An 18629-nucleotide genomic window follows, 5' to 3' on the forward strand; every position below is an offset into this window, starting at 1 on the left:
TGATGATGTAAGTAATTGTTTGCATTCTAAATACCTTGATTTAGACCTGAAACCTCACAAAAGTAATTAGATCCTTGACTATTCTTATTAAATACTTTAGGCATTCAGAGATAACATCTTGATCTGGACCCATCTCACTAACACTGGCAAAACAATACTTCTATTGTAATATTTTATATTATTGGATAGAAGTCAGAGCCCTGTTTGCTCCAACATTTTATTAATGTAATAGAATGTCAGCCCTGCTCTAGAGAGCTCACACTGTCATAAACTCAAATAATGGAAGTTGATTGGCATAACAGATTAACAAAATCCTTGCCTTTGATGAACTCCAAAACACCAGTAGACAACACAGATTACTTGTTGGCACGACAGCCACTTTGAAAGGACTTAGGTACTTAGTCTCAAATAATTAAGAATTTGAGTTTAACTTACTAAATACACTTAGGGAATAAAAATTGTGTGTTACAATGCCTATGTAGCAATATTTGGTAACCCACTCTACTGAAATTTCACTGAAAGTCCACTGAAAAGTAGAGAAAGAGATATCTGCAGGTGTGGTAGGAACATCATCCAACAGCAAGAAGCATTAACATTGCCTTCAAGGGGTGAGAAGAACTCGAAGTGAATTGACAGGCTTATATCAACCTCTCGTCATTAAAAAAAAAAGGAGTAATGCAATTAAATGTAGTCTTATTTTGTTGAAATATTTTATGCCAGGCACAGGGTGTTCTGAGGTGATACAGATAATTAGCAGAGAAATTTAATCATCCGTATCACAATGAAAGAAAAAAATTGGCTCTTTAATCAAAACATAGACCCACCTGATCTGAAATTAGAATGTTTCAGTATGTCTTCCAGGCTAGAAAGCCTAGTTAAAACTTAATGGAAGTTGGCAAGCATTAAATTATCTACCTAGAAGATCCTATAAAATTTCACAAATTAAACAGAAATACATTGATATTCACAAAATAATTCACCTGCAAGACTACCGCATTGGTGTAGTGAAATAGTGAACCAACATATACCAAAGGCAGAATGCCTTCTGAGCAATATGCAATCACTAGGGCTTGCATTAAAAAGAAGGTTCATTTTTGTGTCCAAGTTTTCTACTTGGCTTAAGTGGGAACTGTACTGTTTTATACCAGCTGAGCCTGACTCATGGTGGTGTTGCCCCTTGGAGGAAAATTCATGGCTGTACCCTGGCTGCAGCTGTGGATTCAATGGCAGGACTTCTGTTGCTTTCAATGGGATGAGCTTGCTTGGCTCTTAGTGCCTGGTATTTTCTTGGCAACATGTGAGATTCTTCTTGGTTCTAGGACTTGTGGTTTTGATATCTTTCCAGCTTGGCTGGGTTCACTGTCAGGAGTGAACACTTGAGTGAAGGAGACTTTGATCCTTTTTGCTTTCTCATCATAATTGTCATTAAAAAATGTAACTGTCAGAATGGTATTGAAATAAAATTAAACTTGTTTTAGAGGATAAAATCTGTTGCACAACAAACTTTCAAATGTTTACCACAAGTCTGTCTATATTTTCATTTCAGTGTTAATGAAAAAAAAAAACTTAGCACATATGGTGCTTTCAGCAGAGTATGTTTTAGTTAGTCTTTTGTGTATTTTTATGCATTTGTTTTTAAAGCTCTACAGTATCCACTTCTACTGTGAGAAGCTTGGTAGCACAAGATACTCTTTATTTAGCAAAGACAGTGGGATCCATTGGTTAGGTACTTGAATTGGTGAAGTCCAGCTGAAAATCCAAAGTGCATTTAAGGGTGAGGATACTTGCTGGAAGAGATTAATGAGGTGTATGTCATTTCTACTGCAGGACTTGTGGCTTTTGAAGTATAGAAAATTAACTCTGATTAATCAGAAGTGGTATGTGCCTGAAAAACAAGGTCTCATAATGCTTCCTATCAGCATTTTCCTGTTACTACTATTGAGTCTAATGATTCTGCCCAGATTTTTCTAGCATTCCCATGTATTTAAATTTCATACACCCAGACATTATGCAGAAATTATATTCTGAATGCTTTTCCTCCTACTTTGAATCCCTTAGCAACTTCAACAACTTCATTCATGGAAAAGTAATTATTTGAATTCTTTATATTTTTAGCTTTCATTAATGGTGCTTAAAAGCTGGAAATGGAAAAAAAAAAAAAACAAAACCAAAACACAGAAGTTTTAAGGTGGAATCTATATTTGTTGTAGAAAAATCCTCAATTTTTTGTCTTCCTGTCTTAGCCTGCAGCTTCATGCCCAGGTTGCACTACAGAGTAAATCTGCTGCCTGTCTTAGGAGGAAACCTCATGTGCTCAGCACAGACAAGGACTCATACACGAAATATATTTGGTATTTCTACCTAGCAAAGTAAAAAATACAACACATTTATCAGTACTATAGATCTTAGGATGAGACCTATCATCCAATCTGCTTTTATGAGGGCACAGTGGAAGGTTCTGCCTAGGCTGGGTGAGGTATCAGCATCACAACATGAAGGCACTGCCCCCTGTGAGCCTGTAAGCTCTTGGGTTTATCATGGACTACATGAAATCGAGCTGGGGATCTCTGTACTGAACTTATGGTCTATTTGCAGCTGAATAATTCACTCAGGGATAATGGGGAGTTGACTGCACTCCAGGTAGCTGCCCAGAGGTGATGTGTCTCAAGTCAGATCCCCGATGAACCTAACAAATCACCACGTTTTACAGGAATTAAGTGTCAAAGCACATATAGGGGCATTTAGTGTCTAAGCAGTGTCAGGAGACATCAAATGTGTTTAGCTCCTCACTGTTTCCCCCAGGATGGAATTGGTACACGATGAATAAACTGCAAATTCCCTGAGCATGTGAAGTTGTTACATCTTGCACCAAAATGGGAGGGATGGGAAGTGAATGACCCTGCTGTCAAAGAAAAAGGTTGGTAGTAACCCACCAAAATTTAAGAGTTTAAAAAAAAAGTAGAAATTAATCCAAAGGTAAATCACTCCAAAATTCAGTGGTTTCTATCATATTCACTTTTTCCTCAGGAAACAGAGGATGTTGTCTGAGATAACATAATTCCCCTCTTTTCAGACTCTCCTCTCTCGTTAATGTTAACAAAGATGGCTTAAACACCCTCACGCAGTAAGAGCTAGCAAATATTAACTTTATAACAGCAGCTGCTCTGTCATTATTCTAATCTCTTGAAGAATTTGCAATCCTCAGAAATAAATTCTGAATTTATTTAACAGTTTATTTATGAAGTTTATTTACTTTATCTGTCTCTCCAATTTTTTCTCTGGAAGAAAAGCCTAGACTTCCTTAGAAGACAAAACTAGAAGGAGCAATCACAGCTGTAAATACTTGGGCAGAGTTCTGCGATAGTAGGAGTGAAGAGTTTTCAGAATAGTTTGGCTTGAGCAATGAAATTCTCAAAATTGATCCACTTAGGAAGAAAAAAAACGTTCCTTGCTGTAATTCTCTGGGTTTTTTTTTCTGTGTTGTACTACTAAATACCACTATGGAATATATTTCCTGTTACTAAAGCTGTTTCTGACTTCCACGAGATTTGCACAGTGTAACACCCAACTATTTCATTTGGGATATCACCAATCCTGTTCTTCTTGAATATTATAAGTTAATAGCAAGACAACTACTGAGGATGATCTCTGCCTCAGCAATTATGTACTTTTCTTGGCACTCATTAGACCACATCTGTGGTTCGCTTTTGGGCCCTCATTAGAAGACTGATATAAATTGGCGCAAGTTCAGCAAAAAGCCACCAGGATGGGCAAGGGCTGGAGCACTTAAACATTGCAGACAGGCTGAGGGAGGTGAACTTGTTCAGCCTGGAGAAGAGAGGAGTTTGGGGGGACCTGACAGCAGCTTTCCAGCTTCTTGGGAAGTTACTGAGAAGATGGAACCACGCCTTCACAACGAGGTATGTCAGGAGGATGAGAAGCAACAGGCATAACTTAAAGCAAGAAACTTTCAGACTGAATATAAGGAAAATTTTTATCCCTGTGAGAACAGTCAACTATCAGAACAGGTGCCTAAAGAGGCTGTGCGGTCCTTATTCCTGCAGGATTTCAAGACACGACAAAAGCTCTGAGCAACTTGGTCTGACCTCAGAGCTGACACTGCTTGAGCAAGAGGTTGGGCCAGAGACCTCCTGAGCTCTGTCCAGCCTGAATGATCTTATCTCAAGCATTTGGGTTGGGTTCACCACAGCATTTCTACTGAAAAGCAGTAACTTTCCTGGTTGCTTCACAGAAAGCACAAATCAGACTTCCCTGATGCTCAGCTCAGACTATTGGCTCAGTGAAGTGAAGAAGATGTAAGTCACAGACAAAATGATGTGCTGTGGACCTGGGTTTGATGGGATGAAGAGGATGGAGAGAATTCAGAACCTAAGAATGTAGTATGGCTTGGCCTGATCTTAGAGAATACAGTCTTGAAATTAGGCTGGAGAGAAGCCTGAGCACAGGCTTGGGGCATTAAGCTGGTAGGAAGAAGATAAGATCCTCACAAACGGGTCTGACTGAGAAGAAAAAGCTATTTGTTGTATTTTGAAAACACAAATACTTTTATTGGGGAGAATAAAAAGTAACCTTAAATTAAAGAGATGAAGTGAAATCCTGATACTCTTAGAACTGACTTTTAGTACAACAGCTGTTACATTTGTCTGTGGTCTTACATCCTTAAAATATTTTTCTTTTAAAATATTGAATAAATAAATTTAGCTATGCTCTGCAGCCAGCTAATACTGTGAGAAATTAATTCTTTCCTTCTATTCAGAAGGACTGTTCCTAGGCTTGTTTGGTGAGTGAGAAGGAGAGCCAGCTCCAAATGCATTGAAAGGGTTTTATTTGATAAAATAAATTCTTCCACTCTCCTATCAACAGGGCTTTAAATAAAGTATTGTGAATAGGATGTAAGCATTGTAGCCTGTGTTCCTTCTCAGATAAAGAAAGTCAGCCTCAGAGTACTGAAACTCACAGAGAATAGAATTAACTATGAGGTTTTCTTTTTTTTTTTTCCCCCCTATATCTCATTCTGTGGAGGACTTGAGAAAAGCACATTTCCTCAAAATGGCCTATAAAAATGTTGGTGGATGAAGATGCCGTGTTGGTTTTGTCACAGTGCCTGAGATACAGAGGCTATCTCTAGATTAGATATAAAATCAAACCTTTCTGATTTCCCAGGGTTTTCCTCCTGTTATGCACCTTGGATACAAATGGACAGATTGCAGAAAAACCCTTTCTTATACAGGGGTTTCACTTCAGATCTTGCTGTTAAGATGCAGTTGAGCCTGGACTGAACTTTCACTCGCTCATATCAAAAGTAACTCTGCTGACAAAGGAGGTGCACTGAGACTGAACGAGTGAATGCAGAAGTAACGAATTTTCCCGATTTCCCTCCGAGGAAAAGCCTGATATGATGAAGAAACATTTTCATGTTTTATTGGGGTTTCCTGGGCCAGAACTTTGGTCTTAAACACAGAAGCTTTTTAGCTACTTAAATCATACTACTTTCTTGGGTCCCAGGGTGATTGGGGTCCTTTCACAGCATTCAAAGAAAGTCAAAAACCGTTCCCTACAAAAATGTGGAAGAAATTTCAGATCATCTTTCTGCATTCACCATTTCACTTCCTAATCATAAAAAAGTTAATTCCTTGTTCAGCGAGAGTAAGTATTTGTTGCAGCTCTAGTGAATTTCCATTAAAATGACAAGGAGAACATCCATCCAGAAAAAGAGCTCAACAGTTGTTTGAGTGCTAGATGAGAGGGACTCCAGTGGGGTTAATGTACTTGAGGGAGTAATGTGGTAATATCACTTGCACCTGTCTTAGGTGTCCCAACCCTGAAGGACAGTTTCATTGACTGTTTGCAATGGAATCATCTGGCCACAGCCTGGGGCACGAATCTGCAGCACCTTTCAAAATCTGAGACCAAGTCTTAGCTGTTCCATCAGCCAAGCAAAAACAGTTCAGAAGTGAAAGTTGTCATCCCAGGTCATGAACCCGAAGTCTTTGGGAATATGAGGGACGAAGTTTTGGAATCATCTTGGGAAGTGACACAACAGTCATTTCTTAAACAGACATTTTGATCTGTAACAAAAAGGGTCACTCTGTTATGAGTGCTTTGATCTTACTGGGCATGGGGTGATGTAGGCTGGGAGAGGCATCAGGAGGTCTCTAGTCCAACCCCTGCTCAGAGCAGGGTGACATCTGAGACCAGACCAGGATGACCAGGGCTTTATCCACTCAGCTTTTGGAAACTTCCAAGGGTGGACTCTGGCCATAAAACTTTTCAGAGATAAACTGTTCACTACATCTTTTCTGAAACCGTCAGATGAGTCAGAAATTAAGAATTTAAAGCTGTAAAGAAGAATTTCTCTCTCATAATGTGTTTGCTATTTTTGCTGCAACATCACCAATGTCATTTTGCACAACACTGCAAAACACTGACTTTTGCTTCCTATTTCTCATGAAATCTTAGGATTATAGGAGTAAATATCATGGGAGAAGTAGAAATACAGTAATGTACAAATTCTGGCCAAATGGACCCTGGTTGGTGTTTAATAACCAAAAAATCCCTGGATGCTGTCAATGGTGAAACTAAGCATTTTGCCAGTAATCTCATCTTTAAACAAAGCTGTTTTAATCAAGGTAATTGCTACTTTTATGCCAATGGGACATAACTTAAATAAAAATAAGAGACAGAATAATTGCATTATGACAAAGCTGCCAGAGTTTAGTGTATGGTAAGTAATTCTATTGGTGTATAAAGTAATGTAGAAGGCAAATGGGATGACTAACAGTCAAGCAGATATATATTTTGCATTCATACATAATTAAAACACCTAGGAGTTAAATACTGAGATGCAACAGGAACTGCCTGAGAAAACAGCAAAACAGAAGTAAAGAAATCAAGAGAGCAGAGTTTGAGGAACATAACGAAGCACTTCCTGCTCAAGATGCACCACTGTATGGGGTATAAGCAATTCCCAAATAAAGAAGGGAGAAAACAATCAAGACCTGCAAGTGAGAGGTGACATTTTTGTAAAACAAACCTCCCATAGGTAATCCTCAGAGGTACCAGCATCATCTGCCATTGGCATTTCCCAAGAGTGTCTTGGGGTCTCACTTCCCCATTACCATCATTTTCAAGATACTTGCTCAATGTCTTGGGTAACATTTTGTATTTGAATATCTTTCAACAACTAAGTGGCTTAAAGAAAAGGAGTTTGAGCAACACTGTGGGATTGCAGATGTTGTGTCCTATTTCTAGTGAACTTTCTAGTGAAGTGTTACCTATGAAGTGAAGATGCTGCAAGCTGTGAAGGACTAGAGTTTGAGGTGCTATAGATGGGCACAACAAAAGGACCCATGGACAGGTTTGCAGTTCCTCTGGTGAAAAAAGAGAGAGCGCTTTTGTCTAGCCATTGGCTTTGTTAAACCTTGGATGACGAGAAGAGTTTCTGCTTTTTCTTCTTGGTTTCCCTTCTCAAATATTAAGCAAATCACTTCTCAGAGTTTGTTCTCTCCTTTTGAGTGAGCAACATCCAAAGAAACTCTGTTCATCCAAATGAAATCGATGGGAACCTAATTCTCCTGGAAAGGTAATGACTTCTGGTGCATCAGGGAGAGACAAAGAGACCACATTCTGCAAGGATTTTTTTTCATGTGTGCAGCCCGAGGTGTAAACCTTTGGGATAGGTGGCAAGGTTGTGTCCCTGGAAAGCTGCACCAAGGAGAGGAGGAACAATGTTCTCACAGGGGCAACAGGATAGGACCGTCTTCCAACGGCTGCTCCAGCCACCTGTGGGGCAGCTCACCTGAGGGACTGCAGCTGACAGCGGTGGGAAACCTCGGACCAGCGTGGGCGCCGCTGGAAAGGCGTAGAGGCCACGGCCAGTTCAGCCGCAGCCCGGCGCGGGCGATGCCCTTGGCTTTGCATTTCCCCGTGCAGGAGGCGAGCTCCGGCATCCCCCTGCTCGTTCATGCCCCGGATCCCAAACCCTGGCGTTGGGGCAGGTTCCTGGAAGCGCCCCATCCCCCCGACAGCGGCCCGCGCATCCTAAGGGAAGAGAGTGGGAGGGGAGCGGCGGGTCCGGGGGGTCTGCGGGCAGAGGGAGCGGTGGGTCCAGGGGGATGCGGGCAGAGAGGGCGGTGGGTCCGGGGATCCCCGGGCAGAGTGAGCGGTGGGTCCGGGGGTCTGCGGGCGGGCGGGCAAGGGCGCAGCCATGGAAACGCGCCGTGCATCCCCCCCTCCCCGCGGCAGCTCCGCTCCATTCCCCACCCTCCCTGCACCAGCCGTGGCCTGGCCGGGGCCGCGCCGGCTCAGCCGGTGAACAGTTAACGCCGAAGAGGCGGCTCCTCTCCCCACACCCTCCCCGGCTCCTGTTGTGAAAAGCGTGTGCCCCCCACCCCCGGGAGAGCGGCGAGCCGAGCACGGGGAGGGGGCGACCGCCCCTCCGCCCACTCCAGCTCCCTCCTTTTTATTTGTTGCCCCCCGCCCTCTTTTTTTTCCTGCAACTGGTCTTCGGGGTGGGCTCGGCTCGGCGGGACCTCCCGGGCCCGGGGCGGCGGCCGGGCATGGCCGGGGCGGGGGGCGTGTGTGCAGCTCCCTCCTGCCCACCCCGCCCCAGCGGCTCCCGCAGGGCAAAAGCTGGATCAGGGTGGTGACAGAGCCGGGTGCCCCCGCTGCTCCCGCCTCCCCTCCCCTCTGACAGGGGCTGGTTTATTTTTATTGCCTTTTTTTTTTTTTCTTTTTCTTTTGGGGCAAAAGGAGAAATATATATTGACAGGGCGGGGAAGGAAAAAAAAATAGAAAGCAGGCACCCTCCCCCTCCGCTGCTCGTAGTCCCCTCCACTCCACACCAAAAAGAGCCATCGCAAGTACACGCCAGTTCTTCACTAAAGTGATCCAGCCGCTGGATTAAGTAACTCTCGGGGAACAGCACACGCACGCACACACACGGCAAAAATGAAGGAAAAGGCAATGTTTCAAACGGCTAAAATGCAAGGAAACATGATGGTAAGTGGCTGCTGCTGGCGCCTCCAGTGACTGTAAGTAAGTGTCGGGGCTCCCTGCTCGTCTCGGCGCCGCCAGACCCCGCTGACGGTCGGTGCGGAGCCCCCGCTGCTGGGGCTGAGCTGGAAGGGGAGGCAGGCGAGGGTCGTCTTTGCGTGGTGTCTGTGCCCTGTTTAGTGTCTGCCCCTCTGAAGGGGGTCGCGGGTGCTGCGGGGGTGCCGGGGCGTCCCCCTTTGTCAGGGGAGCGGGGGCGCAGCGCGGGCGGGGGGCGCGGGGCTCGGCGGCGCTGGGGCACCGCGCTCGGCACGGCCAACTTCACCAAGTTGATGACCACGATGTGTGTGCGTGAGCTGAGTGTGTCTCTGCGTGTGTGTGTGGTTTACCTCGCCTTTTCCCCCGGTATTACTAGTGGAAACATTTGCCTCGATGCCAATTTTTTAAAATACCTACTAGGAATGCCCTTAAAATAATCCCCCTCCTCCCTTAAGGAAAAAAATAAAAGCATCCAGCTGCTCCGCCGGAAGAAGTGATGGTTGCCATCTTGTGCTGATGGGAATATATTGGTGTGTTTTGCCTGCTGGTTGACCCGCTGGGGGCGGCGGGGCTGGGGGTGTGCGGGGTCCCGCATGCGGCGGCTCCGCAGCCGGGAGGCAGCTCCCTGCGGTGGGGCGGGGATGCACCGCAGGGTGGGAGAGGCTTCAGGGCTCTCTGCTTTAAAGCCAACTTATTTCAAATAACCTGAAGCTTGTAAAGGGTACCTGTTGGTCTCCCGTCCCCTCCCTCCCATCAAGCAGAGCTCTCCTATCTGACTTTCGCCTCCCCGTGAGGGGAAATGTTAATATTTAATACAGAGGTAGTGTTTGCTTCTCTCGTGCCTTGTGTTGACGTGTTCAAGAGGCGGCCAAAGTATTCTCCATCCTTTAATTAAGTTCTGTAGTAAAATGCTTTGCTGGCTTTTTAAGAAAGTGCCTTCTTTTCCAACTCCAATAATACTGCTTTTTCCAGCAGTAGCGTTTAAGAGGAAGGTGCAATGCTATGTGACCTGTGAATTCAACTAAGGGAACTGAACAGGAACTTCTGCAAACATTTTTTCCAGGAGAATTGCACAGCCTGTGTGATTGCATCGTGCTCCTTTTATTGTGCTTTTTAAATGCCTGGGAAATATCTGGTGCTGGAACTTTTTTAACATGGGAAAATTTAGACTATTATTTGCTTAAGCTACTGATCCTAGAGGTCTTTATAGCCTTCGATTAGGTTGTTCTCTATCAGTAAGAAAACATAATTAACCACCTGAGAAGACATTGTTGGATTTAAGTGCAGGGGGAACCTAATTTACATACACAGTGTCACAGAATTAATAAAAAGCTCTCACACATTTTCCTTGCTGGTCTCTGAAGTCAGGGAATGATGAGCAGGCAGGGATTCCCCCACTGGTACTCAACACAGGGCTGCAGCTTCTGCTGGGATTTCTGGCTAGTGCTTCTGAGCGTGGCAAGATGGATCCGCACATCCACACCTCTGCGAGATGAGCAAGGGCTGGCTGATCGATCTGCACCCAGGGCTGTGCAGCAGGGGCTGCCCACAAGTCAAACCTGCAGCCAGAGACAATAGTTTTTGCTCCCGACTCAGACAGGAGCAGAATCTGGCCCCTCAGGCTGCCAAGTCACAGTTATTTCTTACTGTCACTTGGGGCAGCCTCCCTGGACCTGAATGCAAGGTTTGCCATTGGAGAACTCATTTTTGAGGCACTCTGAATCAAATGTAGAGGCAAGGAACCTGTTTATTTGGTACAGGTGATTTCTTTAATTAATGCCTGTGTTTTTATGGTCCACTTAAAACACACACACACCTGGTTTCTCTGTTAATCTGGTCTGTGGTTGCAACTGTATCTGCAGTTTATTTAAGCAAGAATTAAGTTTAGATGAATGTGTGAGCTTTAAGATATTTGGATAGATTTTATATTTCTTCAAGATAGTATTTAGTGGACCTAATCCTGAAATTTCAGGTACAGTTTCGATGGAAATTCCAGCAGGTTAAGTCTAGTACCTTCTTTACCCTTTTCCTTAAGCAGTTGTTTAAAAAATAGTATTTTTGCTTATTTATCACTTTTGTTACAATTGAAACTAGAATACTGAACTACTAATGTTAACACCTAATGCTGTGAATGTCTTTCCTCACATACCTGGCAGTCATTGGCAATACAGAGTTGAGGTATGTGGAATCCCAGGAGATGCATAACAGTGTGCACTGCATTAATTGCCTTAGCAGAATTTGAAAAGTCATTGAAAATTCAAGGCCCACCATGATTTTCTTTTTTTGTTTGTTTGTTTTCTGGCAGTTTTGCTGTTGTTTAGAATCTTGACAAGCTTCTAACTATGTATTGATTTTTCTTAGCTTTAAAAATCTTTGTTAAATTGAGCTATATCATTCTTAAAATGATGTGACAGCGAGTGATAATACTGACATACTGGTCCCTGGCCATGCAGTGGACCCTTTTTAAGTGCAGCAATAGGTCATGGAGCTATCACACCTGTGATTTCTTTATTATCTAATTAGACCAGTAAAAAATGAAGCCATTCTTGTGACACTGAGATAAATAGATAAATGTTTTTATCCTTGTGGCAGTATTTCACCAGGTGTTTGTTTGTTGGTTTTTTTTTTTAAACAACAACATTTACCTGGAAAGGTGCCTATTTTTATTTTACTGCTGTATTTCCCATTCATCATTGAACCAGGGGAATGTAACTTACAGAAATAGCTCAGGCTCTTACAGTGGGTTTTTTCTTAATTCTACTTAAATGCTGTAGGGAGTGATTAATACACAGTGGTTTTTTCTAGTAAGAACTGATGCACCCTTAAGTTTTCCAGCCTTTTCAAGTTAAAGTGCAACAGTAGGGTGTGCAGATAAAAGTTTATCACTTTTGGAGGCAAATTTAATGCACTTGCATTTGATCCTAACTTAAAGTATGGGTATATAATTTATTTCTTTAAAATATTCCAGTCTTTTCCCTTACACATTCAGTTGTCAGGTCAAGGACAATAGTACCAACTTGTTTTATTCTCTTTCCTGTGTCTTCCCAGGGATTGATCTATCATGTCACATGGGCTTTTCTTTTTTTTTGTTTTTAATGGGTTTACAAGCAAATGCATCCAAAAGAGCTGTTTTGAAGAAGGCCTCTACAGTAGTGCTAGATTCTTTTCTTACATAGACCCATGCAAATCCCAATTTGTTAGAGGTACAGCTGCAACAGAGGTAATAAGGAGCTACTGCCTTTGATTGTAGACAATTAGGAGAGTGAAAACAAAAGGCTTGGTGAGAGTGCATAGGGGTCTTGAAGGCAAACTTAATGTTCTGGATGTGAGCATCCTACTATTTTGGCACATTTAGTGGTCAGCAAAAGGAATGAGCACTCTGCTGTAGCTGTCTTTGTCAGAAGGATGTTGCTGTGAAACTCTTGTTCTGAATTTCCATCTAACCAGCAGTTGCTTTAATGTTTGGCAACTACTGAGAGAAACCGTAGTGGATGTGTCACTTTTCTGTTTTACTCTGATGAATAATGTATGAATAGAGCAAAAGAGACCACATTTCATTACACAGAGTTCATTGAGAAGACTTGTAGAAGAAGCTGGATATTTAGAAGTTTAGTTTGACCATTTAAATTCCAACTCTGATAGCTGCAGTTTGGGTATGCATATAAAATACCCAAATAAAAATAAGCCCAGTGGCAAGTCTTATCCCCTAGAAAGTCTACTAACACCTCTGAGGCCTCAGGGACCTCAAGAGTACAAATGGCATGAAGGCTAAGCTACTCTATCATCCTTGAAGTGCTCTTCCTGGAGACACACTGGTGCAGCCAACTAGAAAATCCATTACCCCTGCCCGTTTTTTATTTATGGTGCCTCTCATGAGCAATAAATTCATATTATAACAAATAAGACATTGATGTTCCATTGCAGTTTCCCCAAAAATATTTGCCATGTTTTACCTACAGGTTTGTTTCTTGCAGTGTTAATCACATTGCACTGAAACATGATAAAGTGCTGCTGAGCCAAGAATGGAGTTGTCCTACCATGGGCTAAAGAAGCTGCATGTTGTTCTTGAAGCTCCCACACTGAAATGTGGGGTGGAGTTTCTGATCCAGTGCAGCTCCCTGCTACTTTAGCCTTCCCTCTGTTTTATATTCGGCTTGACTTAGAAGCAAAATGCAGCCCAGCCTTTGTGTGCTATTTGTCAGCTGTCTACTGCCTCTGCTGAAACATAAGGACCTCCAGAGCTGAAAGCAAGGGGGCTATGGTAGCAGTTCCCAAATGAGCTATCATGACTTCAACTGAAGTTTAAAGCCAGACAGGAATTCAGTTGCTAATCCTACAGCAAGAATTGCAGCAGAAAATTATTGGAGCTGCTGCTGCTGCGTAGTGAAAGGCAAGTTGTTTTGAGGACTGTAACAGTGTGGTATCTTTTCTGTGTTGGGCATAGAGGGGAACAAGGATTCCCCTCTGTTAGGATAATATGTGTAGCAGGCATACAATCCATAGGAGGTACTGGAGTTGCTGCACTGTGGAAAAGCTGTAAGATATGCTGAGACTGTTCTGATGTCGTGTTGATAGTTGATGGAAATTAAAGAGTCTTTGCACATTTAAAGTGGGATGGCAGAGAGCTCCACAAGCTCGATAGGATCCTAATGTTGTCCATGTAACATAGAGTATTCTTTTAGATATATTTTTACTTAGGGGATAGAGAAGTGCAAAGCCTGCCCAAGGTGTGTTGGAATTATGAAGGATTCACTAAAGTTTCAGAGAATACATGGTGCCAGGCCATCTCAGAATAATTTTGGGAGTCATTTGAAGCACTCCACAATGCTCTTTCCACAGCAGTGGGAGATTGAAGGGAAGCTTGTGGTCTAACTTTAATTCTCACCTTTAGAAAGGTTCAAAATCATGAATCTGATGGTGCTGCTTACACCTGCATCTTTTTCTTCAGTATTGCTCAGCAGCTTCTCTGCTTCCTCTTGCTTGCAAGGAAAAAGGTACACTTTGTGTTAATTTCTCCCTTCCTCCTTTGAGTTGTCTGACTGTTCACAGGATAGTCTGTTCCCTCCTTCTCTTTCTGAATATTTTCTCTGCTTGCCCAAACAGTAAAAGAGAAGAATTGGAAGGGACTGTTATGATTTTACTGGATGACAGCTGAGTGGGTAGCAGTAGAGCCCTGAGCAGCAACAGAGCCGCAGAGCTGTCTGTGCAGTTGGGGAGACAGCAGTGCACTCATCTGCATTTGGGAGGTTACGTTTATTCATTGATGAAGTCTGGATTTGCTTGTTCTTTCTAAAGATAAATACCTAAAATTTAAGTTTGTAGGTGTGTTGATTGCCTGAAGCTTTATTTGATGAGGAGGGTTTCTCTCTCTGTGCTGTGGAATGAGTCTTTCAAGTGCTGTCAGTTCCAAGTGTCAGTCTTGTATATCTCAGAGGTCTCATTTCTTGGCAGAGCTTTGCACTCTTAGTATTGGCCTGACTGACTATATAAAGGTGAAGGCAATAGAGAATCATGCCTAAAAACACCTCTGGTTGGTACAGAACCTCCAGAAGCAACAGGCTCTTTAATGGAGCTGACAGAGGCAGAAGATTCAAAGCTGGAATTGGAGTCAGAGAATTTCAAACTAGAAGATAAAGTGCCCAGTTTTTACAGTGAAGGTGATGAACTGCTGGAGCAGTCTCTGTGGGAGTACAGTAGTTCTTCATTAGAACAAGATGGGGATAGGATTCTTCTGACTAAACACTGGCTTCTCCAATATAGACATCTATATCTCAGTTAGTCAGCCTGGTCTCTCTTTATAATTTAGTCAGTGGAGTCTGGAGCATGATTCATCCCATCTTCACGTAGATGTGTAAGATGGACCACAGTACCTGCGCTCTTAAATGCCAATTTCTCTCCATTGACTTAAGGAAGTATGGGGTACAAGCTGTACCGTAGATGTCTGCCCTGCAGACAGTCTGTCTGTTGCCTAAACATAGTCATAGATATTCCAGAGCATCTCAAATGACACTAAGCACCCCATCAGGCCTCTGCTGTTACATGAGACAAGAACTACTCTGCACATCTGTCCAGGGTTTGTCAACTGCGTTTGCAGTGGCATGTGAAGAAAAATGAGCTCCATATTTGGAGCTTTGCTCTTTCTAAGTCCCAGCATACTTGTGCGGAAGTAGGTTCAGTCTCCCAGCACCACAGTCCAACTGTAGCAAGAGAGGAGCCCCATATCAGCAAAAGATGCCATCTTGTATCAGAAATCTCTTGGCCCGTGGTTTTTATGTATACAGAGCTGTCCCAGAACATTATAATGCACCCCTGTCTTTAAAATTCTTTTGTCCGAGTAGTTTAATGCCATCACAAGTGCAATACATGGATTTATTCTTCTAGGTCTGTGTTTGCATGTGTGCTGTCTGTACAGTGGCTCACGTGAGATTAACAAGCAAAGCCCATTTATTAAATTGTTTTATGTACTCTAAATCTCATGTAATCCACTAATGCATAATGCTGTCACTTAGTAAGCTTGGCATTCCTTCCCAATGGAGCATTGCATTTAGCAGGTTCCCATAGTATTCAGTCCTTTTGAAAAGGCTGCAGTTGAGAATAAAAAAAATAACACTAAACCATTAGAGCCTGAATGCTTACAATGCACTGATAACAGTGACCCAGCTGTAGCATGCATTCACCTGTGGATTGTGTGGATTTTCTATCCTTTTAAGGACGCTGTAGCAAGCAGAGCTTGCCTTGTAGCAAGCAAAGTTTGCATTTGTAATGTCCTGATTGCCCTTGAAGTGGATTACCAAGATTATGTCAAAACACTGCGTTTGCAAAAACTGTTTTTCTGCACCTCTGTAGGTATTGGTGAGATCCTGAAAATTCCTGGAGCACCTGTTTAGGCTGTGCACTGGGAAGTGTGTGTCTTGCAGGTGATTTCCAAGCACAAAAATTTTCCCTGTGGGTTCTGTATGTCCAGCAATATCCTCTTCATTCCTATAGAAGTGAAGGGTGGGAACAGAAGCAGTGGAATTGCCTGTGGTATCTTGACTGGGGGGAGAGAATTATTACATGTGTAACTGAATCTGAGTCCAACCCTCAGTTGTAAATAGATGTTTCCCAAGCTGCAAGGTTACAAGGCACAGTAAAAGAATTGCAAACTCAGTGTACATCCAGCGACCAGTTTAGGATTTTGTTTGTGAAAAGGCCTCTTTCATGGTGTGACTCCCTGTTAACCGATTATATTGCCAAATATGAAGTATTTCTACCATCTCATCTCTATGTACTACGGACTAATGACTTTTGAGGTTATCTTGAGATGCACCCAAGTTTCCAGTCAAAGCAGGTGTGAGAAAACCAACCTTAAGACAGTGGGGTGAGCTGTGGTGGTGAATGTTGCATGCCCAGGGCGGCAAGCAGAGTGGTCAATGCTGTGGAAAATCCCTCTCAAGTTACAGGGAAATACTGGCCAGAAGATTTTGTCAACTCAGGCATGTGTAGAGACAGACTTGGCATGAATTCCAGTCACACACTGCATAGCCTCATTCTGTAGTCATTATTCAGCACTTACTCAAGCAAAACTTTTGCCAAACTTAACGGGTTTACTACGCCTGCTGAAATGAGTAAGAATTTTGTCTGAGGCTCAGGTGCCTTCAGACCTGACTCTCAATACATAACCCCACAATGTTCCATGTCACTGGGGATTTTCACTAGTTTTTAAAGGATAGCAAACAGTGAAATACTGCAGTTGACAAGAAAAAAAAAAAGGAGGTGATGGGCATGGTAAAAAAGCAAGCAGAAGAAAAGCAGAGTGAGGTGGTTAAGAGAAGTGCTCTGGATCTTTTAGTTCATCTCTTTTTAGAAGTTGTCCCCCATGGAGAACCCCCTCACCCCCTCCATCAGCAGTATCACGGAGCATTCTGCATGCCTGCACTTTTGTTTATGTTTGTTTTCACTGATGATGATCATCTGGAAAACATGCTGAAAATGAAACATTTTTATTTGTTTATCATTTGGGACTGAAGTTATTAAAAACATGGAGAAAAATTGAAATGATAACTTGCCATGTTTTCTGTAAATACTGAGTAGTTCTTCTGCAGCATTTGATATAACCAAAGTAACCTAGAAATAAGCTTGTATTGCTCTTTTCTTGTGCCTAATTATGAGGATGTGAAAAATATGCTTGTAATAATGCCTTCTCATCTGGCTGTGAGGGGGCTGAAAGTACCTCTTATGAAGATCTAGTTTGTAAAGCAAGTGATTGTAATGCAGGAATATGGCTCTGTTAAAAACTGGATCTGTGATTTACACGAAGGATACGTAAAATGCTGTAGGTAGAGCAGTAATTTAGACATTAATTGTAGTTTCTATCAGTATGACTGAGCCATTCCTGATCTCACTATTTGAGAGTTTTTCTCAGGGAAGAGAAATTCATGTTTTATTCTCTGTTAATTTTGTGTTATTCTCCGTGCATTTTATTTCATTTGAATTAACCATGTACATCTAAATTTGTAATGTGTTAAAACCTTTGTTAAGAGAGGTCCTATTTGGTTGGATTTGGACATTCTTGTAGGAATAAAAATCTCTGTAGAAGATTCCAGAAATTTTAAAAGTAAGATTTACTTATCTCCTTTTTTTTGTTCTAGTATCTTGGGTTTTACAGATGCACCTTGTTTTTTTATAAAGAGAGCATCTCTCATTATTTTCCTAGTCAGATTTTAACAGAATTGCAGTCTTGGTAGGGAAAGAAGGCTGTTGGCAATATCTAAGGGTAGCAAATAAATCCTATGCAATAGCAATTAAAGCAAAAATCACGTACTCCAGAGGCGTGCTCCTTGTTATGTTCCCTGTTCAGCAGCGTACTTAAGCACCTGTTTAACATTAATGGTAAGCATATGCTTAAATGTTTCTGCTGACTTGGGAGTTATGAGAAGCCTGCCTTGCACACACAATAGTTGAACAGCCCATTTTCCATCTGTGTGCGAGCCCAGAGCATGGTGCTAGCTGAGCATTTTCCAGGTTAATTAGATTGGCATAACAAGTTCCCTAGTGGACTCTGTGCAGTCATCAGCTCTTCTGTGCTCTCCAGCTATTGGGAGCTCTGCTTCAAGTTGTGTATCTTGTGCTGGTAACTGAAAGAGAATATTGCACTGTATTTCACCAGTGTGTTCAAATGGAAACAATTGAATGGATTGAGAGTACACCATAAATATAAATTTGGCTCTATATTGCTAGCATGACTATGGTGCATCCTTCAAATGCACAGTGTCTACCAAGGACTGTTTATTCTATAGAGGTACCAATAATGGCTGTGCTTTCATGAATTATGCATGTATTTGTCCCTAAACCTCACCTGGATGTGATTTGGAGTGTTTAAGATTTGAAGCTGGCTGTAAGTATAAATTGCAGATATTTTTTCGTAAAATATAATGTCCTTACAGGTTTCTTTGCAATATTAGTCAGAGTCCATCATACCTGCATCTACAATAAAAAAATTGAAATCAAAAGAATTCTAATTCAGTAAAGGAAAAAAAAAAAATCCTTGATACTCCAAAATCTTGCAAGAAAGGCAAAATTACGTGAAGTCAGAGGTG

The 18629-nt window shown here is 42.3% G+C and overlaps 1 protein-coding gene across 2 annotated transcripts in view; it reads left to right on the forward strand.

The window, feature by feature from the left end:
• The window catches only part of DPP6 (dipeptidyl peptidase like 6), a 547876-nt gene that overhangs the window by 50699 nt on the left and 478548 nt on the right, over window positions 1-18629 (forward strand). Inside the window, exon 1 of one of the 2 annotated variants that reach the window (XM_017826536.1) lies at window positions 8754-9021. The exons of the other annotated variant lie outside the window; for it this stretch is intronic. Within the exon in view, the coding sequence (XP_017682025.1) occupies window positions 8971-9021 (51 nt within the window). The 5' untranslated portion in view covers window positions 8754-8970. Of the gene's footprint in view, window positions 1-8753; window positions 9022-18629 lie in introns of those variants that run through there. 2 annotated transcript variants of the gene reach the window in all.

Source organism: Lepidothrix coronata, unplaced genomic scaffold, assembly GCF_001604755.1.
Source record: "Lepidothrix coronata isolate B3197 unplaced genomic scaffold, Lepidothrix_coronata-1.0 Scaffold128, whole genome shotgun sequence".
Taxonomy (NCBI): domain Eukaryota; kingdom Metazoa; phylum Chordata; class Aves; order Passeriformes; family Pipridae; genus Lepidothrix; species Lepidothrix coronata.